This window comes from Myodes glareolus, chromosome 21 (assembly GCF_982192425.1).
Source record: "Myodes glareolus chromosome 21, mMyoGla1.1, whole genome shotgun sequence".
In the NCBI taxonomy this organism is placed as follows: domain Eukaryota; kingdom Metazoa; phylum Chordata; class Mammalia; order Rodentia; family Cricetidae; genus Myodes; species Myodes glareolus.
The window spans coordinates 27,373,200-27,398,982 of record NC_142046.1 but is presented as its reverse complement, the minus strand read 5'-3'; the positions used below and the strand labels follow the sequence as shown (position 1 = coordinate 27,398,982).

The following is a 25,783-nucleotide window of genomic DNA, read 5'->3' as shown; positions in this document are numbered from 1 at the left end:
ACTCAGCATGAAGTAAACATGGCTACTTTGTTTTACAAATACAAAATAAGAATTCTGAAACAGATATGCAAAAGAGAGCCCATGGTTGGAATGTTGTGCCAGAATCAAAGTCATATTTTCTGTACTTTATACAAGACAGAAATTCACAAGTAGAAAAATTCCAGCTCTTGGCACTGTCCCTTCAGTCCCATGAAACCTGTCCCGAGGCCCAGGATTTGTTTGCACATATTGCTTTGTAAAGTCTGAAGGCCTAGGTTTTGTTAACCAGTACCTGGAAAGCCTCATCATGTGAACACCACCAAGAAACTTCAGTGAGCCACAGATACCCACGGATAGCCCGGAGACCAGCACACTTGCTCTACCAACGCATCAAGAAATAAAGAAGCTTCATGGGAGGCGGGGGTCCTAGCACGAGGCCAAGGAGAGAAGGGCAGCTTTGCAGGCAGCGTGAGATCAGGCCGAAACCCAGACTGCCTAAATAAAGAGGCTCTTATCTCTACCCTAGACCCCAGCTACTTCAGAAGTCAAAGAGAACAAAGCAGTGGCTTTTGCCCATTAGGCCACATCCATCTGTTTTTCTAAGAAAACTGCACATGACAAGTTCATTCATTTTGGCTCAAAAGTTTGATCTAATTTATGTCATTTTGGAAAGCTTACATCTGAGTGCCTTTGGTCGATCTGGTTCTAAAATCTATCAATATAGTCAGGGTAATGTCTACTGCCCTCCAGTTTCATTCTGTCCTGACACTAGCGTGAACAGATAAAATCGCAGGGCACTAGCAGTGGGTAGTGAAGGAACTGTGTAAAGGAAACTATGGGGAGTCCAAGCTTTATTCTCTGGAGCTTCACAACCAGGGAAGAAAAATTTGATATTGTTCTTGCTAACAACATACTTGAATTTTGTGTCTTAATTTCAAGAATTTAATGGAAAAGGTCTTTAGTATTTTCCTCAAAATTAAACCAGTAAAGCCAGTATTTCCCAGTGATTTGGTCTGAGGGAATGGGCGTGGTCTGGTCTGAAGGGTTGGGCGTGGTCTTCATCTTATTGGCCTGTTTTGAACTATCTCCTGTTTCTGCTCTCCCTTTATTAGTCAGTGCTAATGTGGTTTTGGTTTCACCAAAATTTGAAAAGATTCATTTTTTTCTCATGTTCAGGATCATTTTCTCAGAGCCAGTCACAGAGATGGTAGATGTATGTATCTCTTCCCCCACCCCTCTCGTGTGTGTGTGTGTGTGTGTGTGTGTGTGTGTGTGTGTATGTGTGTGTCAAAGACCTAATTCCAAAATAAATCTTTTGCAGCATAATCTCACTGACACACTGAAGTCAACATTCATAAAACAATCATATTGCTTCCTTCTAATCAAAAAAAAAAAGAAAAGCAACATCTTATGAGGAAATAAGCAAAAATGTTAATATAAAAAAAAGAAGACACATAAATTTGCAACATGGTAACTTGCTCTTTCTACTCTAAGCTGAATGGGATGGCAAGACGCTAATTTTTAGAGTCTCACTAATTATTCCTACAAGCTAGAATGCCTGGCTTTAATGATAGAACAATAGCAATATCCAATTCCACCACTCGCTCTGCTCAGTTTATTTTCCTCTTTTTTAATGCTTTTAGCAAATAAAACTTTTCTTAATATCTAGCAAAAAAAGAAAAAAGTATTGCTTTGACACCTTGGAAGGAGAGCAGAAAGTGTCCCTTCTCTCCCCCTTTATTTGGGGACATTGTTACCGGACTTGTCTCTACAAGTTGCAGTTGGGAGCTTGTTAGAATATTTCTGGGAAATATGTTTCTGTTACAGTATTAACTTGCATATTCCACGTAGCTAGTATAAACTATATAAAGTAGTGACATATATAACTAGTTTATATCAAGTAGATATTGCAGCAATGACACTTTCAAAAAGGACCGAATACTAAAATCTGAACAAGGCAGAAGGACACATTTCCTGTGAACAGGAAATGAGCATATTTTTCTTTTAAACTATTAAATACTTAGCAACTGAGGGCAATCTATAAAAAGTTGAAGAGCTCCAAGGTTAGTTGAGTTTTACAATATGCATCACCCTCATGGAGATCCTGCTACAATTCACAATTGGAATTTCAAGCTTAATGTTAGAGGATGATTTGGTTAGTGAACAAATAAATAATGATGAGCACCCGTGTTTGTGTTAAAATTACTCCTTTGTAGTTGCTTTCAAATACACCAAAGGACCTCCTCATTTTTAACACAGACAGGAGGCTGGAAGAGGAGGGCTTATTATTTTGTTCATTCTCAGTGTACACAATGCAAGTTGGAGAAAGATTCCTGCCCTGAGTCTGTATGAAGTTCAATTGAAAACATGCAGGTCTCCAGACCCAAATGCCTCTCCACTATTCCTCTGCAGGGTGCTTGAGTATTTAGTAGGCAGATAAAATGGTGGAGGGCAAGCCACTGAGGAAACCAAAGCCATGTTAGACGTTGATGCTTCTCTTTACACTGGTTTATTTTTGACTCCATGCCTTTTGAAACATTGTGAGCAATTCTGTCAACTGAAATCAGTCTGATTTCAAATTAATGCAGGTATAAATGTGAGGAATCTCCCTTTTGCATTTAGTCTAACAATACACACTGCAAAATGAAAGAGAAAATTGGTAAAAGCTCAGATTTATTCTAAACCACCCCTCTTGACACAAGAAATGTATAAAAGTGAAATACCAGTAGTTTTCCTTTTGGCTTGAAGTGGCATTTTCCAGGATGTTATTAAATTATCTCCACATTAATAAATGTAAGTAGCACTAAAATATGTTAAGCTAAGACTTGTCAGATCAGGACAAGCAATTAAATTATGTTTAGTTGTAATGCATATCCATGGAAAATATTACATGAATGTATTTAATATACGATATAGCCAGAGGAGTTTACCCAGAGTCTGAAAAGTAACATGAGTAATTAAATGTTAAAACTATTCCAACTTGACTTTCCTTGTAGAGAACAGGGTCCCTCCCTGCAGACGTGGTTCTATATTAAAGAGACAGTGTCAATCCTGGGCATTTGAGCAAGGTGTTGATGTTTTGAACTTCTGATGGAGGTATGAACCAAGCCGTCTCCATTTTTTCCGTCTTACAGATGGGCAGTTGGCATAGTTCTACTCATTATTTATTAACTGGTAGAGTTTTACGACTTAGCACATGTAATCTATAGAGAGCCAATAAATCCCACAGTCAAATTTCATAAAATTTGTTTAGAAAAGAGTGAGACCTATTCAGCCACACTAGGTAGGAGGCAAACATGTATTCGGAGGACAGATGATTCAGTATCTTAAAATCTCGCTACTATCCTACTCCCTACTGAGAAAAGAATCAAGAAACACACAGTATTTCCTAGTTCTCTATTACAGTTATTCTTTGAGAATCTTGTAGCACAAGGCTAATGTTGCAGCTAGAATTCCCTAACTGTTTTCTTTGTTGTTTGTCATACCGCATGTGTTCAGATCTGGCTCCAGCAGTAACAATCTGACCAGCCAGGACATGCCCAGTCTCCTGGCTCAATACGTCCAGTAACTGAGATAATTTCCAGTCTCATATCTAAAGCTGCTTTACATGCTAGGAAAGAGTATCATGTGATAACTTCATTGAATGAAATTAATTGCTTTGTCTTGAGTCTTGTTTTTGTTTTCATTATCATTTTTCTGAGATAGGGTTTCTAGATAGCTCTGACTGTCCTTGAACTCACAAAGCAGACCAGACTGGCCTCACACTCACAGGGATCACCTGCATCTGCCTCAGAAGGATTGGGATTAAAGGCTTGGCACCACCATTCCCAGCTCCTCCTCATTTTTAACAAGTGGAATTCCTGGAAGGCTGGGAGCATATTTGTGTTGTGTCCTCTGTTTGACAGCATGCCATGAGTTCCCCACCTTAGACTTCCAAAGACATTGTTCAGAGAACCTCAAACTCAAAGGAAGTGAAACAAGTTAAATGAAAATTTCCCGTCAATTTGAAACAAGAAGATTTTTCTTAAAGCTTCCTCGAAATTATGTGCTTCTGTAACTAATTTCCAAACTAGGTTATCGGTTAACCTTCCTGATGTAAGGCAATGCCCAATATGACCAGTGAGACAAGAGGAGATATGACCTCCCCTTGTGTTTCGGATGCTGTCTTATAGTACTACAACCCTTTAGCGGAGTTTTGTTTAGTTATTACAACTATCTCTCTGTAAATGACATTTGGGATTATTTAAGATTATGTTGTAATCCTTTTAATCCTTGGTGCATTAAATTTCAGGCTAACCACAAAAGAGAAAACCAGCACTTAGCAGAAATGTTTAAAGCATGTGATTTACACAGAAATCTTTTTGCCCAGGCTCTCCCTGATGGAGACCTGGCATTGCTTTTAGTTTAACTAAGAAAACTTGACTAAAGTTCATCCCAAATTATTCACTGACGAAATACCTTCTCAAGTTACATCAAAATTGTGATGGTTCATGATTACCCTTTCTGCAGGGTTAAACAACCATTAGAGCAGTGGACATACACCAATTTAGTTCAGAATTTCTATGGCCCTTTCATAAGTGCAAACTTCGTATGTGTGTATGTGTGTGTAAAGCCCAAGATCAAGAAATTCAACAGAAATATACATCTGATGATGTTCTTTAAAGATGTATTTATAGAACTGTTTGACACCTGTGATTACATGTCATAGACAGAGACTTTTAAAAGACAGACAGCTCTTTTTAAAACGTTACTTGCTCTTGAACAATGCCTATCAGCCAAAAGTAGCACAAAGATTCCAGTTCCAAAACAGGCAGAGATTCCTCGTCTCAGAACGTGAATAACATTTCTATTTACCAAGAGTTATTATATACTTAAGCTATAATTTTGTCACTGAAATATTAGCATGTACTATTAGAAGAAGACTGAACCCACGTTGAGTTTGATGGAAATTTAACTGTAAATAAAACTTGGATTTTTTTTGTTAAATACAGAAAGTGAACAAATCAGATGTCTACAAAGTATAAACAGTGTATGAAAATATTCCATCTTTCTGTATCAAAAATGTGTGCTTCCAGCATATCTCAGGCACTCACAATTTTTTGTTTGTTTTCCTCTTCATCTCAAGTTTGACTTCTCTGCAGACATGGTAATTATGTGGTATATAATTGCCAATCCGTCAACTTTTTAAAGACAGATTTCAAATTTTAAATTATTTCTAATTTTGCTCTTCTTTGATTCTTCTGGAACTAAAAATCTCAATAGTCATTTGCTGTCTGCAATCTATAATTCATAGGCTGAGATTGAATATCAAGCCTAATTCAAACTTGGAATCCTAAAACTATTTTTGATGTGGTACCTCAGCTAAAGTTAGAAGGGTCTTTTTCAGTCAGGAAAAAATGTTTTATTATTCAGTAGGTAAGGAAACCCTTCTGCACTCTCAAATACCCACCCATGCCTTAATACGGTGTTTTGAGATGTAATCATGTTTATTCTGATCACTTGAGAGTTAGCCCAGCTAATGTATCTAATCAAATATTGATGCACAACATCATCTGGACTTAGTCGTCTGCAAATTCTTCTCAATGCTTCTCTTTGCTAACAGAACTATAAAAACAATTCACGTTATTCTGCTCAAACGACTGACTGTTCTGATCTCCTTGATGGGTGTATATTAGTAAATTTTAACCTAAGCTTGTGGTAAACAAGATGGTTTATCCAACAAGAATGAACAGAAAATCATACCAGAATTTTCCGTAACTTTTGTGTTCACGATATCTTTATAGCCTTTTATTTTGACAAACAAAACTATCAAGAGTTTATCCACCTATCATCTATCGATCTATCGATCTATCATCTATCATCTATATATGAATCATGCTATCGATTTGTGCATGTACCCATCTGCCAATCATCTGTCTAAATATTGAAGGCTCAAGGCCCCATGAATTGTTCAATTATATCACAAACATAAATAGATGACAAAAATTTTCAAGCCACTAAATTTGCAAAAGATGAAATAGACTTCAATGTCTTTGGAAGAAGCTGCATTCAGAAGTATATATAAAATTCAAATGGAAATTATAAAAGAAAACATGAGCAATAGTTCAAAAGCTAAGGATAATATATACTATCATTTGTGCACCACAGAGTTGACAGTGGCCTCATTTTTGGTCAAGTTGAAACTTTGCATAGATAAATGCAGAAAGATTGGCCTCAGAAATCTAAAAACTGATCCATTTTACAAACATCACGTTCTTAAAATTGAACACGATCTCTTTCTTTTACAACTTTATTAATTGAGGTGCCACAATGCATCTAGACATACAACATTTAGCTTATCTGATCATGCCCTAGATCAGTGGTTCTCACCCTTCCTAACTCTGCAACTCCTTAATACAGTTCCTTATGTTGTGGCAGCCCCCAACCATAAAATTATTTTCACTGTTGTTTCAGAACTGTACTTTGCTACTGTTATGAATCATAATGTAAATATTTTTTAGAGATAGAGGTTTTCCAAGGGGTCGCGACCCTCAGGATGAGAGCCAACGTCTTAGATTGTCAGTGACTTGAATTATGACCCTTATGTTTTATTATTGGTGTCGGAATAACACCAAGAGACAGAAATAAGAAGAGAGGGTTATTTTTACCAATTCTTACCTTCTCATTCTCAAACAAAGTTCGTCTTATTATTTATACCTTGGTTCTCTAAATTCTCTGCCGTTTGGTTTGAGATCACTCTCCCTACGTGTGCCTTCCTGCCTCCTTCCTTCTTTCCTTCCTCCTTCCTGTTTAAAATTGTATTTTTAGTTGACAGATGATAATTATATCTATCCTTTCACTTAATTTTTGGTTAAAAACCTCTCTATATTTAAGTACAGCAAAACTAGAAACGGAAAGACAATTTATTCTAGGACACGCATAGCTTTTCTTCTTTTTAAATCTGAATAGGTCTGAATTATTTTACTATATCTGAATAAGTTCCGGGAGGAAGTTACACATATTGGATATACTGGAAGTGACTATTTCCCCTCATATGAGTAGAAGCAGGAAAGGCCACCACGTACGATACTGCAAGCTCCGTATACTGATTTTATCCATGTATTTTATTACATAATAGCTTACTTTTAGTTAAAAAGTAGAATTACTTCAGAAAATATTTAATATTAATAAATAAGTATTAATCCACTCCCTTCACTCCTAAATGGGAATCATTCTGAAATATAACAAAATCGAAAATGTAAATGTTGTATATAACTTAAGATGGAAAAACATATCAAATTTATAATCTGAAGTAATTATAATCTGAAGTAACTTCACAAGTGAAACACCAAAGTTTATGGTTTCTATTCATTCAAGGATTTTGTGGTTTATTTTACACTCAGTGGAATATGATTCTGATTTTTAATCGATCATAACAATTTTCTTCCCAAAGTGAAAATATTCAATATAAAAAGATCTGATTTAAAATTTATTGTTAATTAAATTTGTGCTTTGACAACTTCGTCCATGTATAGAAAGCATTCTGATTACTCTCCCTCCTCCCTTTCGCATGTCCTCGCCTTCCCCAGCAGGCTGCTCTGTTCTCTCCAGCTCCTCACTTCCGCTGGTAAATGTTCTTAATGACTGGAAGGCAGGGACGGCGATGAATGAGAATAGCTTATAATTAGGGAATCTTAATTTGTGTACGTTTGAAAGTGCCACGTCACATCTATTTAAGCAAAACATTCTAGGTTGGTGCCCCAAACAGCTATCGAATACATTGCAAAGTTCAATGACGTTGCTGTATAATAACCGGCACAGAGCATCTATTTTGTGTCTAGATAGTAGCCAGGCATCAGGGGAAAACACAAAATAAACCCACGGTTCCACAAGGAAGAGGAGTCAGAATCAGTCTTTCATAATGACCTACAGACAAGTAGCTCATGCACAGGGAAACATCATAGGAAGGTAATCTCGTTCTGATTACCCAAGAGAGCTCCGGTTTAGAGGAAAGAAGAATAAATTGAGTACATGTGGCATTCCTACCTGAAAGACACTCTTCCTGCTTGACTTTTCCTTGGCCCATTCTATATGTGCACCACACAAATCCACACATTCTGCTTTGTGCCTGGCTTTCTGTAAACAAAAATGAAAATAAGAATAAAGATCACAGGACACTGAAGAAGCTTGTCAGAAAAAAAAACAAGTTTACTGAGTTAGAGGTTGTACATACATATGCCATGACGCCTCTCTTTTGTGCTTCCCAGAGGAGACCTAATCTGAGGGACTCTTATTTTGGGTTTTATAATTTGAATACTCTAATATTAAAAGCACAGTTTTAAATACATTTCATTAGTTACACATAATAAAAAGGATCAATACTTTTGACATAATGTTAAAGAACAATGATTTGACATAATGTTAAAGAAAGAGAAGCTTGAAGATCTGCTTGTCTGTTCTGTATAATATTGCTATCGTATTATATCATCTAGTCAGAGATGGACAGGAACAAAAATTAAGTCATACACTCGTTAGACCAAAAAGTAAAGGAAAAAATCACAATGTAACTAGACCTTTCCCAGGTCTAGTGTAGTTTTGCGGCCTCAGCAAAGTTACTTAGAACCTAGCTACATCATCTTGAAATTAGAGCAAACAGATTCAGCTTAATCTCAAACTCTCTTCTAATGTTTGTATTTTGTATGTTAACAAATTCAGAAAGTAGCATTAAGTGTCACCAATGTGCCTTTTACAAAGTCACATTTTAGTTGGACATGTGGCACATATCTTTAACCCCAGCACTCACAAGGCAGAAGCAGGCTAATCTCTGTGAATCAAAGGCTTGTCTGGTCTGAACAGTGAGAGAAAGAGAGAGGGAGGGAGGGTGGAAGAAAGGAAAGAAGAAAAGAAGGAAAGAAGGAAGGAAGGAAGGAAGGAAGGAAGGAAGGAAGGAAGGAAGGAAGGAAGGAAAGAAGGAAGGAAGGAAAGAAGATCCACACTTAAAAGTTTAGGAGTACGTGTGTAAGTTTTATGTAATAAAGCTCATTTATTTAATAAATAAATCATAGTATTGGAAAATTTTTACATGAATTACATGATAAATAAAACTAATTTTATTTCAGAAATTCTTAATAACCAGCTAATATGAATGTTAACTATAGTTGCCTAATAATTTCATTTGACGCAGTGAATATCATCTACATAAGTTTAAATTCACACAACTTCAGCTGTTACACAAAGCTTATTTTTGGACATTCTTTACTGTTTTCCAAAGAGGTCCTGTACAGAGATGTTTTGCAACAATTTTCATGTGTTTTTGGCTACTCTAGGTTTCTTTACAAAGAAATTCAATATTTCCTCTTTTTTTTCCTGCAGAACATCCTGAAGATTTAGTATAGAAATGTTTTAGGCAACTTTCATAAACTTTAAGTCAAATATTGAAATTAAGAATGTAAAAACGTTGAGAGCTATTTTCTGTCCATAATTGCTGCCTTATAACCCCTCTGTCTAATTTTATTGGATTAAAAAAAAAATCTAACAGGAGTTCGTAGAAGATTTTCTTTGTCCTTTTTTTTAACCTGTGGTAAAATAGGATATGTTTACCTTTCAGCAACTAAAGAAGTGTGTGTGTGTGTGTGTGTGTGTGTGCGTGCACACACATGAGCAAAGTTATCTGCAGGAACAATTTCACCTGGTTGGATAGCCGTTCACAGCGTGCCTTTCACTTCCATTCAGTAGAAGCTTCATGGGAAACCCTTTAAAATCAGCCATGACCCTTAAAGCTACTGCAATCAGTGAGTTTCTCAGGTTCCCTAGGCATCGACACGCAGGCTGTCACTACTGTAGAGTTCATGAAGAAAAACCAACAAGTTGCTTCCTGGAGAGTTGGTTAAATTATATCATACTCAGAACCAACAATAATCATTAAGGAAATAAAACTAAAGGGTTTTATTTGCCCCATATAATGCAATGGGGTGGGAGGGAGAGGTGGCTGTAGAATTACATTATATAAGAAGTACTTTGTATATATCAAACATTTCCTTAACTAGCATCTCCCAATGACTAGGCTATCTTTTAATTCTTATAAAAGTATGAGGCAATTATTATTATTACTACTGTGCTATAGGTTGTAAGATATGTCAGAATGATTCTGGTGAGCAGAAGTTTACCAAGGCAAACAGCTTAAAGGGGTGTGGATCAACTTATTTATTTTAAATTATTTCACTATTTCTGATGTTTGATTTTTTTTTTGCCTGCATGTATGCCTATGCCCCACTTGCATTCCTGTGACAAAAGAGAGCAGCAGATCCTTCAGAACTAAGGTTATAGATGCTTCTGAATCACCTTATGGGGGAGTTGAACTCTGGTCCTTTGGAAGATCAGCGAATGCTCTTAGCAGCTGAGCCATCTCCCTGGCCCTAAAGGTCAGAATTCAAATGCAACCAGAGTCACTATCTTCTTCGTGCCGTGCTGGAAATCAAACACGAAGCTTTGCCCATGAATAGGCAAGCACTTTACTACAGAGATGTACCCACAGCTCTCAAAATCTGTTCTTAACCAGTATGGAGCCAATGAAACTGGAATTCCTATGACAAAACACAGCCAAAGGTAGGGAAAGCTGTGACTTGCTCATTAGACTGCAGGACAGGCGTTGATCTTGTCTACATCCCTTCTGCTAAGTTAATCTTGTTGGAGACCCTTCATCCCTTCATCATCTTTATTTATTCGACCTACTCTACCTCCATCCAGATCTTCATCCAGGTGGTTCTTCTGCATCAGCTCCCTGCTGTAGGCACCTTGTCAGCAGCAGGTTTTTGAACCCTATGGAAAGCAGCTGCTTCCCAGCACCCCTAGAGACCTCTATCTTAATTCTTACTTGACCTCACTCCACCTGAAAGTACCACGTGTTCTTTGTATATACTGACTATCTGTGTTTCTCCCTTGGAGCTGCGCTTCTGAAACGTGGGGCTTGTTTTCCATTTCCTTCACTGTTTTCCCCAATGTATGGAACAGTGCCTGGCACACACTTGCTGTACAGGGAATATTTACTGAATTCTGAATGAAGAAAAATATCAACATTCCACTAACTTTTCTGCTTTGGAAGGAAGTCTTGAGTGTCTTAAAATTTTGTTTTACATAAATTAAGATTTCTAAAATGTTTAAGAGCTAAGCACTCACTTGTGATTTGGGAAAGTAATTACAATAATTTAATGGATTCATTGAAACTAAGTATGAATTTCATGAAATTATTCTTTTTTATTCAATTTTATTGAGTTCTACATTTTTCTCTGCTCCCCTCACTGCCTCTCCCCTCCCCTTCAACCCTCTACCAAGGTCCCCAAGCTTCCAATTTACTCAGGAGATCTTGTCTTTTTCTACTTCCCACATAGATTAGATCTATGTATGTTTCTTTTAGGGTCCTCATTGTTTTCTAGGTTCTCTAAGATTGTGATTTGTGGGCTGGTTTTCTTTGTTTTATCGTTAAAAACCACTTATGAGTGAGTACATGTGAAAATTGTCTTTCTGGGTCTGTATTACCTCACTCAAAATGATGTTTTCTAGCTCCATCCATTTGCCTGCAAAATTCAAGGTGTTGTTATTTTTTCTGCTGTATAGTACTCCATTGTGTAAACGTACCACATTTTCCTTATCTGTTCTTTGGTCGAGGGGCATTTTGGTCAACCTTCTTCAAGACCCAAAAATACCATTTTTGGGTATATACCCAAAGGATGCTCAATTGTGCCACAAGGACATGTGCTCAACTATGTTCATAGCAGCTTTGTTTGTCATAGCCAGAACATTGTGCAGCTTCAGTATCAAAAATGTGAGCTATGCTCCATCCAGAAACTCCAGAGTTAAGCAAAGTGTTTACTGTTCCTTTAAGAATTTTATAGCTGGGGCTGAGCTTTTGAATTGAATCACTAGGTCAATACCATACACAAGGCACTGGGTTCAATCTCCAGTAACACATCATACACACACATACACACCCCATGCATATGGACACACACACAGACACACACACGGGGGGAGGGGGCAGAGGCAGAGACAGAAATTTCCATATTAGGAGCCCTTAAAGACTGCCTAATTATTTGTAGTCATTCTATGATGTTGAAATTGAGGACCTCAATTGGTAAGAGCAATGCAGGCTTTTACATTCTTTACATTGTTTAGCTATGCCAGTCTCTAAATACCATCCACATTGCCCGCCAAACCCTATGGCTGTGGCTTCTTGTTCATGATTATCCCAATCCAAACTTCAGTCACTCCCACTCACCGCCCTTTGCTCCTCAGGCCAACATGCCTTTGGTGATCATGTCCCCTTGCTGTCCCAACTCCTCATGTTCTTACTCTTCCATCTCTTCCCCAATTCATGACTTCACTGTGCTTCCCATCTAGAGAAGTGGCTCTGAGTTCTGTGCAATTCCTTCCTGCTCCCGATACTCCTTCTGGTATTCTTGAAATAGTCTTGGGATAGCCTACCCCTCTTCGAAGACCTTTCTGGTTTATGTCTTTCTGTGCATAAGCCAGTGTTCCTGATTCAACAGTCACTTCAACCACCCGATCACCCACCCTGTTTCCCACTAGTCCTCTGTTCATTGTCTGTCTGTTTAGAAGTCTTCTGGGAATATAATCTTGTGGGCTCCTCAGGATAGCAGCATCCCAGATGATGCTTGCCTTTCTCATTGGACTGTTGACTCTGCTTAGCAATATTTTTCTGTACCTAGTTATTGTTTTTTTTATTATTGAGACAGGTAACTAATGACAAAGTGTTTATCCTTCCCAGCTCTGCTCTATGACATGGCTGATTCTTGCTGCCCAAAGATTGTAGAGCTCACGTGCAAGGCTCCTAAGTTCCTTCATTACAGAAAACAGATGAAAGTTTTCACTAAATTCTTTTGTATTCTATTCTTTACAATATCATTGTGAAGCTAGTGTCAGTCACTTCAACATGCATGGGAAAAAAAGTCACTTCAAGCAGCAAGGGACCAAGTACCTCACAGGAGGCCACACATTTAACAAGTGTCTAAGCTGAACTATGAACTTGGTTTATCCAACTGCATTCAGCACGCCCTTGACAGTACAGTATACAACCATCCCCTTCTTAGTCTTTCTTCCTCTGACTTCACTGCTCCAAAGCAGGGAACCTAATTCCTATTTTCTACTTGCTCCTTGTAAAAGTTAACCTTTTCTTACTCCTTGTCTATCCACAGAAATCCAGTTCTGGCTCTGTGGTCTGTTTCTACCTACCCAAAGCCTCATTCCTTGACCCGAGAGTCAGAAGTTCCTGAATACAGGTGTCGTGCAGGATACCGATGACAGCCTATGGCCTGCCTGACCTCAGAGCAAGAGGCAAATCTACCCTAGGTGAGTCTTCCCTAATTTCTGACTCCATCCCGAGAATTCAAACCCTGCTTTCTCTCTTTACTCACTCTAATAGAATTTATCCTTGACCACTTTGGTCTTGAGAGACAATGGAGAAGTGCTGTTTCACAATGTCAACTCAAAAGCTTCACGCTCAGCCACCTTCATTATTATTCCATTATTTCCAGAATCCCCAGGTACCTGCACTCATGGTGTCTTGTTGCTCATACACCATGCACCTCTTAACCCCCCATAGTCTGGCTTTTACTCCCATTTCTGGTTAGTGTAAAATGTTTTAACCATTAAGGTCAGCACCAGTCACCTGACACCTAGTCTCTACTCCTTGAATTAGGACTTAAACTGTCTACTACTGCTGCCATCTTCCAAGAAATGCTCCTGGCCTCAGTGGTCGAGGCATATTTGCTCCTACTGTTCTGTTTTTTTTCCTGTATGACTTCCTGTTTGTTTCCCTTACTTTCCTTCCTCTCTAGTTTCTAAACCATCTATGGTTAGTTTCTAGATGATCCCTGGCTTACTCTCCTCGTCTCTCACATTTTCTTATTCAGCACTGTACTGTAGATGTCGGTCTTGCACTTAATCTTGCCTCATCATTTGTAATAAGTTGACTCCTCAATTAGTTCCTTTGCCTTCCCTCCTCCAGCTTCTAATAGTGGTCCAGAACTCTATTTTTAGGCTACTAGTATTAAAACAAGATGTAGGACTCTAAGAGCATTCTTTTTGGACTCCCTTATGTCTCTCTATTGCTAATCTTGTTTAATTGCCTATTTACCTGTCTACATGAAATTTTCTTGACTTCTTCCACCATCTCCTTCATCACTGATAGCCAAAAGCTTAGAAAATTCCTGATTTCTAAATTACCTTTGCTCTTTCCATCCCGTGACAATAGTCCTTTGAACTCTTTTGTTTTCTTTGACCTGAATTCTGCTAGCTTTTTCTTCTATGGCCAGTCCAAAACAAAACAAAACAAGAACAAAAACAAATCTCTTGTACTCATTTCCCCAGACATTTTGGTTTTTCTAATCTCTTTAGAATACTGTCCAAACCCCTCAGTACGTTATATAAGCTTATCTTCCTAATTGTCAGCCCTTTCTAGACCTGTGTGATTTCCTTTTCTTTACATGCCAGTCATGCTATCTACACCCATGGGAGCTTTCAAAACGCAGCATGTTTTCACCACATTGGAACTACTTAAATCATTCGTGAACTGGGTGGAAATTTCTAATAGAAATAATCCAGATTCCATCTAGTGACCCACTGATTATAAAGAGTTAATATTAGAAAAGCCGTTTATGAAAGAATAAACAAGTAGGACCTCGGTAGAGACTATCATTTGGCACAGTCAGAGCAAACAATAAAACATGTAGAACGTCTAGTTTGCTTCCCGTTGCTTTGAGAAAACACTGACCAAAGTTACAGTCCGTCGCCATCCAGGGAAGCTGAGGCAGGAACGTAGAGGAAAGGTCTGAGGCAGAGACCACAGAGAAACACTGGCTTGCTTCTCCCAGATTGTTTAGTACCTTTCTTATACAGCCCAGGCCCACCTGCCCGAGGAGCTACCAACCCACGTGACCTGGGTCTTCCACAGACGTGCTCACAGCCCAGTCTGATGGAGGCAATTTTTCCACTGAGCTTCCTTCTTCCTTGGTTTGTTCAGTTTTCTATCGTGTTGAAAAGAAACAAGTAAACAAACAAAAACTATTAAGATTAGTGATGTGGTGAGTTTAGAAATATAACAGAAAACTGATTATTTGAGTAATATTAAAGGATCAAACATGTATGCTTCATGACAAGAACACTAAGGTAAGGAGACAGAGGATTGTGTAAACAGTAGTTTTAACCTGTTTTTCCCCCAATTAAGAAGAGACCCGGGCTGGAAAATGATGATCAATAAAGAGTATCAGAAAGGAAAGCTTTCGTATTTAAGTGTTAAACATCATAATAAGCACTTCAGGAAAAGTCACAGAATGTATTTGGAAGAGAAACATCAACATTTTATTTAAGAAGCCTGAAATTAAATCTAAATAAGCCTGAAATTAAAATTAAATAAGAATCTGTTAATAAAAAATATATTTCTGATTCTCCAGCATTGAAACACAAGCAAGAAACAGCTAATGAACTACGTGAAGCCAAGATGAAAGAGTACATTGTTATAAGGACAAAGTTTTTTTTAAAATTTATACCAATTTATAATGGTTATAAATTGACTATATATGGGTTTAAATCTAGGACTGAGGCTGCCATATCTTCTGCGGGGATAGATTTAAAATAGAAATGACTGATTTTTAAAACTATGATGATAGCTCTATTGAAGAGTTACTGCCTCTGGACAGGAAAGCATGCAAGCCTCTTGGTTGGAGCAATGTGAAGTCATTAAAAATTGATCCTGTGCTTAGCCACTTCATATTTTTATTATTCTCATAGTCAGTCTTCATGGTTTCTCAATAATCACTGACAGAGTATTCTCTACATAGTACGTTTTTCTTTGTCTTAGATTAAGCCTTTCGGTTTAGTTTTCTGTTTTATGAGCTATTTGGGGAGCATAGTTTTTGGTGTGTGTTAGGAAGTGTCTCAGGGTGGACAGTCTTTTGCTTTATGGTGTTTTCGATGATGGACATTAGGCACATGTGTAACAAATCATTGGGCAACGCCTCCTCTCTGCCTCAATCCTAGATGTATTTTTAAACAAGATAAAGCTCAGACTTTCTGAAGTCGGTTATTAGCCACCATTTTTTATTTTGGATTAATTGCTGTTTTGGAATATAGACTGAGATAGTCTTTAACCATTTTGAAACACAGAACACAAAATTGGTTTAGAGGAATTAGGTTTAACCACATAACTTGCTTTGATTCTGGAAAATCGTTCATGGAGGAGGACAAAACTCACTTATCAATTCTCATCTGGGAAAAATGATTTCGGAAAGAGTGCAAAATTGATACCTGATCTTATTAATATCTAAAGTATGGCCTCTGTCAATGCAAAAGTGGAGACTGATTATAACATGTGGGTTTTCTGTTTATGAATATAAATGATACTAATAATAACTGAAATTGCTACTACAATGAAATTTCTCGGTATGTTATAGAACAAATCCAATGGGCTTCTCAGAGAGGTAAACCTTCATTAGTGGTTATAGAGCTAAAATGTGTGCTTTTGTTGCTGTTTAGAGGAGAGAGTGTTTTCTCCTTTTACATAAATAATAGATCTCTCTTGGACTTATTTTTTAATCAAAATCTTTCTAGAATAAATCCGATATCTTCTCCATAGATTACTTGTGCTATATTCTCACATTTATATTACCTATAGAGCTAATGGAATTCTTCCAAACTTGTTTCTTAGATTTTCATCCACCCCAGTGACTGTCATTATACGTCATCTGCCCTACTTGAGCTATATGGCCCCTCATCTCAGAATTCCTTCCTAGAACTCCAGCTCTTCCTTCTACATGACCAAAGTGTATGTACGTTCCTTCTTAGTTCTTAGCTCCTTCTACTTCCAGCATGGATAAATTTCCATTTCTACAGGGATTGGAATCACACTTTCTGAGGAATCATTAAGGGTCAACATTGAACAAGCATGTAGATATTCTTTTTTTTATTAATTTATAAAAGTTTCCACTTCCGCCCCTCCTCCCAATACCCTCCCACTCTCCCCACTCCCTCTCCTCCTCCCTCTCCAGCCCTAAGAGCAGTCAGGGTTTCCTGCCCTGTGGGACGTTCAAGTTCCTCCCCCCTCCCTCCAGGTCTAGGAAGGTGAGCATCCAAACAGACTAGGGTCCCAGAAAGCCAGTAAATGCAGAGGAAACAAGTCCCAGTGCCATTATCAATGGCTTCTCAGACAGTCCCCGTGCCAGCCACATTCAGAGAATCTGGTTTGATCACGTGCTCGTTCAGTACAGCTGGCCTTGGTGAGCTCTCATTAGATCAGTCCCCTTGTATCAGTGGGTGAACTTGGGGGATTGGGATGGGGGGAGGGAGGAAGGATGGATATGGGAGCAGGGAAGTATATATCTCAACTAAGGGAGCCATTTTAGGGTTTGCAAGAGACTTGATTCTAGAAGGGTTCCCAGGTTCAAGGAGAGATCCCCAGATTGTTCCCTGGACAGAAGAGGAGAGGGTACCTGAACTGGCCTTGGCCCATAACCGTACTGATGAATATTTTGCATACCACCATAGAACCTTCATCCGACGATGGATGGAGATTGAGACAGAGACCCACATTGGAGCACTGGACTGAGCCCCCAAGGTCCAAATGAGGAGCAGAAGGAGGGAGAACATGAACAAGGAAGGCAGGACCGTGAGGAGTGCATGTAGATATTCTTATTGATGAATTTAAACCGGGTGAGGGGAGAAGCAGGACACTCAGAAGAAATAGAAGAGAAAGCTATTTGTACTTCCCCCGTGTCCTCTGACCCTAGAATTTCTTCTTGTGTTCTTCAGTGCGTCTCTCTGCCCAGAGCACCAGCCCAGTGAGCTTCCTGCCTTCTTGGACTATGTAGTGGTAGTCAGCATGTCAAGGAACCCACTGTATACTTCCTATGTTTTCTGCCTCCTTTTTTATTCACTCATCTGTGTCCTGGATGTATACTTCCAAATAAAACACACTGCTATTCATTTATTGTAAAAAACAAAACAAACAAACAAACAAAAAAACATCCAAAGAGAGCTGCAATAACTGACATTGTTTTTCCTGTGGCAAAGATAGCTAGTTGTCTACTAACATTGCTTCTGTTTATTTGCGTGTCTAGAGTTACTCCATTTTAATTCAGTGTCCAGTGGATCAAAATGTAGCCAGTTACTCCTTCTTACCAATGGAATGTGAAAAGTAACGGAAGTCCTTTCAAGGCTTTCAAGAGCCTAAATATCTTGTCCAGGCTGTCATTATCTACCTTCATCTGCTGCTACTCTTAACAATTAGGCTTCATTGTTTCCTAGCAGTAGACACTGATGGAGGAGGGTCATCTGTCTATTGTTACTTTCATTGGTTAATAAAGAGACTGCCTTGGCCTTTTTGATAGGCCAACCCTTAGGTGGGTGGAGTAGACAGAACAGAATGCTGGGAGGAAGAAGGCAGTGAGGCAGTCGCCATGACTCTTCTCTCCGAGAGAGACGCAGGTTAGGATCCTTCCTGGTAAGCCACCACCTCATGGTGCTACACAGATTACTAAATATGGGTTAATCAAGATGTGAGAGTTAGCCAATAAGAGGCTGAAAATAATGGGTCAGGTAGTGTTTAAAAGAATACAGTTTCCGTGTAATTATTTCGGGTAAAACCAGCCAGGTGGGAGGCGGGAAGTGTCCCGTTGTTCCTTTTACATGCCACAGACAATGAATGTAAGTAAGAGCTACTCTGTTAACCACATGTCAGGCACCAGTTTGGCCACCGACAGTTCCATGAGGTAAGGTGCACCTATTAACATCATGTCGTAGTTGACATAACCAAAGCTATACAACAAATAAAATGTGAACCTAATATTTGTAACCTAGGTAGTCTAACTTGTACATTTACCCTATAGGATATACCACTTCTCTTTCATCGTCTGGTTCAAAAGCGACTTTTTTAAATCTAAATATATTTATTGCTCAGTGCTTATTAAAAGAATGTACTGTAGGGGAAAATGTTCATTTTATTCTAGAGAAACACAGGCTCTGAAACATGTGTTATGCTGACTACAGTGATAAAACACAAAGTCAAGCTTCATAATTAAAATAGTTTTCTAGGAGAGCCTAAGGTGAGGTTTATTGAAGGATAGCAAACTGTTATCCATTTTAGAGGCTTCTTATCAATTTAATTGATTTTGTAGCTATTAAAAATTATGTAAGATATAGAATTTATTGTGGTTAATGGCCAAATCTTAAGAAAATGATAACTAGAGAACACAGCTTCATTTGCAGGAATATTGATCACTGGATTTTTTTTCTTCTAAAACTTAAGTTAATAATCCAATAGAAAATACTCTTTCCTTTTTTTTCTTCCTTTTTTCCTATTTTTACCTGTCATCTCTAGATTTTCAACTGTCACCTCTTTCTAGTTATAAATCTATGATGGGTCCACATGATGGTGGTCTCTGCAATTGTCAGAGTGAAGCCCAGTGGGAACAACTGTCCTGACCGCAAGAACAGTTTCATGAGACTAAAATATTAAGCAGAGACTTAATATGCCTTTGCCAGCTTTAGATTGTTAGATCTACTATTGTCTTTTCATTCTTCGCGATCTTATTGAGCAGGAGTCTATGAAGTGACTCAATACTCTCTCTATAAAAATATAATTACTCTGTATTCATTTTGCACAGATAATAATTCATGAATAGCATTTTAATTGAAACTATTTTCATCTTTCTGCTCACTCCCATATTTTATATCCATAAGTTCATGTTGTTGTTGAGTTCACACTACAGTGAAAAAGTCTTAGATCTGGTACTTATCTAATTAATGCTTAACACATATTTCATATTGAAAGTAAACAATATTAAAGAAAACAAACAATTTAAATGAGGCCTTTTACACTTCTATTGTTGTTGCTTTCAAGAACACAGCTGAATGGGTCATTTCAAAAAGTTAGTTTATTAAATTTCACAATGATTCTGTAATTAGACATAAACTTTTTAAAGAAGTGTATCTCACAGAAGTGAGAGTAGAATGGTGGTTACCAGGTGTCTTAAGAAGCTGGTCAAATTTTAGTTAGATAAGAAGCTCCAACTGAGGTACTAATCCCTACTGGTAAACAGATTTAAACTTAGATCTCTAGGTCATCATGGTAAAAAACCACATCCTATGAATTCCTCAGTTTCAGACTATCTCTTGAATAATTATCAATAATAATTTTTAATAATAATAATTAACAATAATACTCTTACGGGTTTAGAACAGGGAATGTTACTGTAAAGTCTGAATCCATCTCCACGTGTAGAGATAATATTATCTCTTCCTTTAAGAGTTAATATAGTTGAACATGTCCACCATGTAAGCTAGGGACCACTCTCAAGGATGACAACTCAACCATAAACAATGTTAAAGAAGTAGGAGGAATACTTATTCCCAAGATAGTGTGCTTATCTTTCCCTAGATTCTTTAAGATGCTAACGTCATCTAAATATGCTTTCTGGGGTACTTACTCTGGGTTTCCTTAGCTTTCTCTGATGCTCCCCCATCACTGTCCGTTACAGGACTGCCCTTCATCCCTTATAAATCGTTTGACTTTCTATCTTTCTCTCTTCCTCTTACCCCTTTCCATTTTCAAGCAGCTTCAAAAATTTACAACTTGTCTGCCCTGTGGATTTTTTATGAAAGAATAATAAAATTATCTTCAGGCTTTCTTTGAATCTGTTCTTAAATCCTATTACCACTAAGACTAAGAACCCCAAGAGGGAACCCCAGGTTTCCCAGTAACATATGACAACTCTGCCAGTACTCACTAAAATTTCCCTTGACACATGCACAAGGAGGCATTAGTACAGACATGAGAACAAGATGGAAGTTCTCCTTTCCAATGTTGGTTCTGGAAATCTTCCCTGCAAATGTATTCAATATTGTAGAACTGAGGGTTACAATGTTAGTATTACTTTAAGAAAAAACATGATTTTGCACTGCTGGGGTTCAAACTCAGGGCCTGGTGCATACTAGATAAGTACTTTATTGCTAATCCAAACCACTAGCCCCAATTTTGAATGTTCATAACTAGGGCCACATTGTTCCATGTAGTTTCTTTTGAAACTGCAGAAAGTTGCATTTTAAGAAAGTAAATGATTCCCTACCCTAGATTCTAGCCATCTCCATCACAGACAATACCCTGTCGATGCTCAGTCCAGAAGTACAACAAACATTCTTAGAGATTACCTGACATTCTTTCACTCACCACTCCCTGGTCACTGTTAGCAACAACCTTTATCTAGCCCAAAAAGAAAGTTTTCAGAGCCTCCTTTCCTTCCTCCTCCAGACACTGTTATCCTAGTCTTTGAGCAGAACATGAGTTCTTATCTTTCTGGAAGGAGAGATATCTCTTCTGCAGCTATATTTTTATTGATTTTATTGAGCTCTACATTTTTGTCTGCTCCCCTCCCTGTGTTTCCCCTCCCCTTCAACCCTCTAACAAGGTCCCCATGCTCCTAATTTCCTCAGGAGATTTTGTCTTTTTCTACTTCCCATGTAGATTAGATCCATGTATGCCTCACTTAGGATGCCCATTGTTGTCAGGTTCTTTGGGATTGTGATTTGTGAGCTGGTTTTCTTTGCTTTATGTTTAAAAACTACTTATGAGTGAGCACATATGATAGTTGTCTTACACTTGTAAGAATGGCAAAGATCAAAACCACTGTTGAAAACTTATGATGGAGAGGTTGTGGGGTAAACACTCCTGCATTGTTGGTGGGAGTGTAAGATGGTCCAGCCCCTTTGGATATCAGTATGGTGATTTCTCAGAAAATTCGAAAACAATCTTCCTCAAGACCCAGAAATACCACATCTGGGTATATATTCAAAGGATGTTCAATCATACCACAAGGACATGTGCTCAGCTATGTTCATAGCAGTATTGTATTATATCCATAACTTAGAAACAACCTAAATGCCCCTCTACTGAAGAATGGATAAGAAAAATGTGGTACATTTACACAATGGAGTACAACACAGCAGAGAAAAATAATGATATCTTGAAATTTGCAGGCAAATGGATGGAGCTAGAAAACATTATAATGAGAGTCTACAGCTATTTTTAGTTGTTGTCTGTTTGCTTTGTTTTTGTTGAATTGAACCTGTTCTTCTGTTAAAAAATAAATAAAAGCTAAAAGGAGAAACTTAAGGTCTTTGGGTTTTTTATGCAGCATGGGAACAGTACTTAATAATCTCCTGTGTACCTAAATATTGCAAAGAACAATTTTTAATGCTTTTATTATGAATCAAGTATGTGAGATGATATGTTCATTACTGTGATATAACCATTCCCTGGTATACCTATATCAAATGTCACCCTCTACAACATAAATACATAAAGGTTAAATTTGAGAGCTAGGAGGTCAGTGATAGAGTACTTGCCTACTGTATATGTTGTAAAATAGTGCAAGAGAGAACTTGGTGGGCCAAAGAACCATGCAGCTGGTGAGAGCCCAGCGTGGGTGAGGGACTGACATGCCATGCAAGCACAGCTTATGTGGGAGCTTTATTGAGATAACGGGAGTGGGGGAAGAAAGAGAGAAAGGTAAATACAGAGATGAAGAAGAAGGGAAAGAAGTCGCAAGGACCAGCCTGCTTCTTCAGAAAAGCAGCAGGAAAAGAGGGAAGGAATGGGCAGAGTTTGTCCCTTAAAGGGACCTTTTTTCACCTGCATACATTTGTTACTGCCTGGGTTCATCCTGTCAGGTGACAGGGGCCAGCATAATGCCTGAATCCTAACAGTGTGAGAACCTGAAATTAACTCCCAGCAGAACAATAAACAAAGAAGTACCCAGAGCACAATTTTATAGTTGTTGCTTCTAATTGAAATATCAGAATAAAATGAAATTTAAACTTTTAAAGTTGCATAACCAAAACAGACAGACCTTCAATATTGAAGTCTTATATTGACTTTAGACATTTAAGTGTAGAAATATTACTCAAAATACATATAAAGGTGTAGAGTTTGTGCTTAAAATGACACTAACTTTTCTGAGTAGTATATGAGGATTATAACAAATGATCTAACCCACCTAATTGACAAGGGAGATCCACTTTCTCTGATCTGTGTGGATGTGGAACAACAGAAACTATTCAGTGCAGAAAACCTCAAAATGTTCTGTTTAGAGGTACTAGGCTTCCTAGGTATGCAACTGGTGCTAGCTGGTGGGTCAATGAGCTCATGGTCTTCTAACAAGTCATTCGTTTTTAAATGAGTTGCCCTGGCATTTCTTTTTGAACTGACATGTCTGTAACACTCACCATAGTCCCAAATGTCAAAGACAGGTGAATTTATTAAAATATTCTTCTCAGTGAGAGATGACCTATGGTTTACTAAAGACATGAAGGCAACAAACAGCCTGTGGGCAACTTTCTGTCTCAGTAAGAGAAACATCTTTTGTTCTGATTTGCTTGAACAGTTTTAGAACGTGTCTATAAGGTCATATAAACTCCTAGTTCTTTACAAGTAAAAATACAGAAAATGTGCTCTATCACCAAACACGTCCCAAATGCCATTGAGGCTGTCTTAATCTGAGAACATGTAACACTTGATATGAAATTTTCCACTCCATCAACAGGTGATGTGACTCCCTTGCAGCTCAGATCTTCCCTAAGCCAGTGCCATACTGAGTTTCCAGTCAGGGCAGTGACTTCCAATTTCAGAAACCAGCTGAAGCTTCTATGATACAATCCCAACCTGGAGCTGCTCCCAAGTGTTTCTAGAAGCAGCTCACAACCTGGATTGTAGGACATTTACTCTGCCTGAGAGGCTTGACCAAAATGGCTAAATCGGCCTAGACCATGCATGGAGCAAGGCGGAAGAAAGAGATCAATAGCTTTGTGAAGCAATTCATTTACCGAATTAAATTGCCATAGTTTGCCATTGTTTATGTTCTTATAGCAACATAAAATACTTTCCCTACATCAAAATCCCATTTATCTTTCAAAAACAAGTCCAATGTCACTTCTGCTGAATATATCTAGACTCCTCACTAGTTGGGAGCAATCACTCTCACTTCAAACTACCATAAAACTAGTCCAAACCATTGTCATGTACTAGGGAAGCTATCAATGTCCAACTTTACAACATAAATCAATTTATGGGCATATTTTCTTTCAATTTGCTTTGAGTTTCAAGGGAAAAGTTTCAATTTCCTTCTATCTTTCTTCCTTTTAAAAATAATATTTTAATCATTTGTGTGAGAATGTCATATAATATATTTTAATTGTATTCATCAGCTTCCCCACCTCCTCCCAGATGCACCTCACTTCCCTAACCCATTCAACTTCATGTTTTCTTTCTCTCTCTTTTTCTCTTTCTCCTCATAAAATCCAATTTGTCCTGCTGAAATACTCTTGGGTGTGGGGCCTTCTTTGGATCATGGACCTACCAGAGGTCACACCCTTAATGAATACTAGTGCCTCTCCCAGAAACTATCAGTTGATAGTTTCTAAGCTAGAAGCAGGACATTTTTGTCTGGCTTGAGTTTGCTCAGGTCTTATGGATGCTGTGTCACAATCACTGTGACTTACTGTGTGCAACTGACCTGTTGTGTCCAAAAAAACCACTATTTCTTTCCAGCCACTATTTCTGGCTTTCACAATCTTTTAACCCCCTCTTTTGCAATATTCTCTGAGCCTTGGGGGGGGTGGGCTATTCCATTCAGGGATGAGTTCTCTGTAGTTTCTTATTCCCTATATGTTGACCAGTTGTGGGTCTCTCTGTTGTCAACTACTACATGAAGCTGTTTTTCTGATGAGATTTGACAAGTGCACTAATCAATAGATATAGTGGTAAGTCATTAGATATCAGTTACATAATATGTCCTATTGAATAATGGCAGCAGTTTCTCCCCAAGGACTAGGGCATATCTAATCCCAAGTTCTTGATCCCAGTACCTATAACACATATGTGTCTCATCTTGTGAAGCTGGCCTTATATCCAATCAGAAAGTGTTTGGATATTTGCATAATGTGTGCGCCATTACTGCACCAGTAGAAATGTCTTGCCAGACAGATCATTATCTTAGCTCACTCACTGGATTCACAATGGGGTAAGACTGATGATTAATTTCATCCTCTAGTACACTGGATTGCACCTTTCAGCACGACTAAAACGAGATAGTAGGGATGAAGCTTTTGGGACGGGGCCAACTTGATTTTTCCATGTGTTATGATTCATGTTTGAGGTAGCTTCGACAACCATCAAGTTCTGGAAGGTAACCAAAAGCAATGGCAATAGCCAGTAATATTTATTTTTAATGAGACTGCAACTGACCATCAACTCAAAAAGAGATAACCCATTTCTAATACTGGGGTTTTTATTTGCTAAAATGTAGTATGCAGTTGTGGTCTCTCCCCCCATTATAAAGTAATCCCATTTTATACATTATGTATATATATTTTGGAAACTTCTACAGTAGTAAGTTTCTACATGACATTTTCAAGAGACCTTTAGTATCAGTTATCCCTCTCCATATAGCCTTGCACCCCCCACCCTGTTTGAAACTTCTAGTTTAATGATCGTTCTTGCCCCCTTCATATCACACTCTCTCTCTCTTCCCTTGAAAGAGTTCCCCAACCACTATGGTCCCTTACTAGTTTCCTAATATTTATGAGTAGGTAAAATGAAACACACATTGCTAAATAATAGCAATAATATTAGCAATATTATTAGCAATAATATTAGCAATAATGTCAATAATAGCATCCATAAATGAGAGAAAGATATATAGTTTGCTCTTTAGGGTCTGGGCCAGAATCAGTTGGTAGACATCTAGGCTGCTTCCATTTCCTA

General features: G+C 38.1%; 1 protein-coding gene across 4 annotated transcripts in view; it reads right to left on the bottom strand.

Moving 5' to 3' along the window:
• Arhgap15 (Rho GTPase activating protein 15) overlaps window positions 1-25,783 on the bottom strand; it is a 597,306-nt gene that overhangs the window by 461,542 nt on the left and 109,981 nt on the right. For all 4 annotated transcript variants that reach the window (XM_048426324.3, XM_085681198.2, XM_048426325.3 and 1 more), the window contains one exon: window positions 8,005-8,094. In XM_048426324.3, coding sequence (XP_048282281.2) covers window positions 8,005-8,094 — 90 coding nt within the window. The remainder of the gene's footprint in view (window positions 1-8,004; window positions 8,095-25,783) is intronic.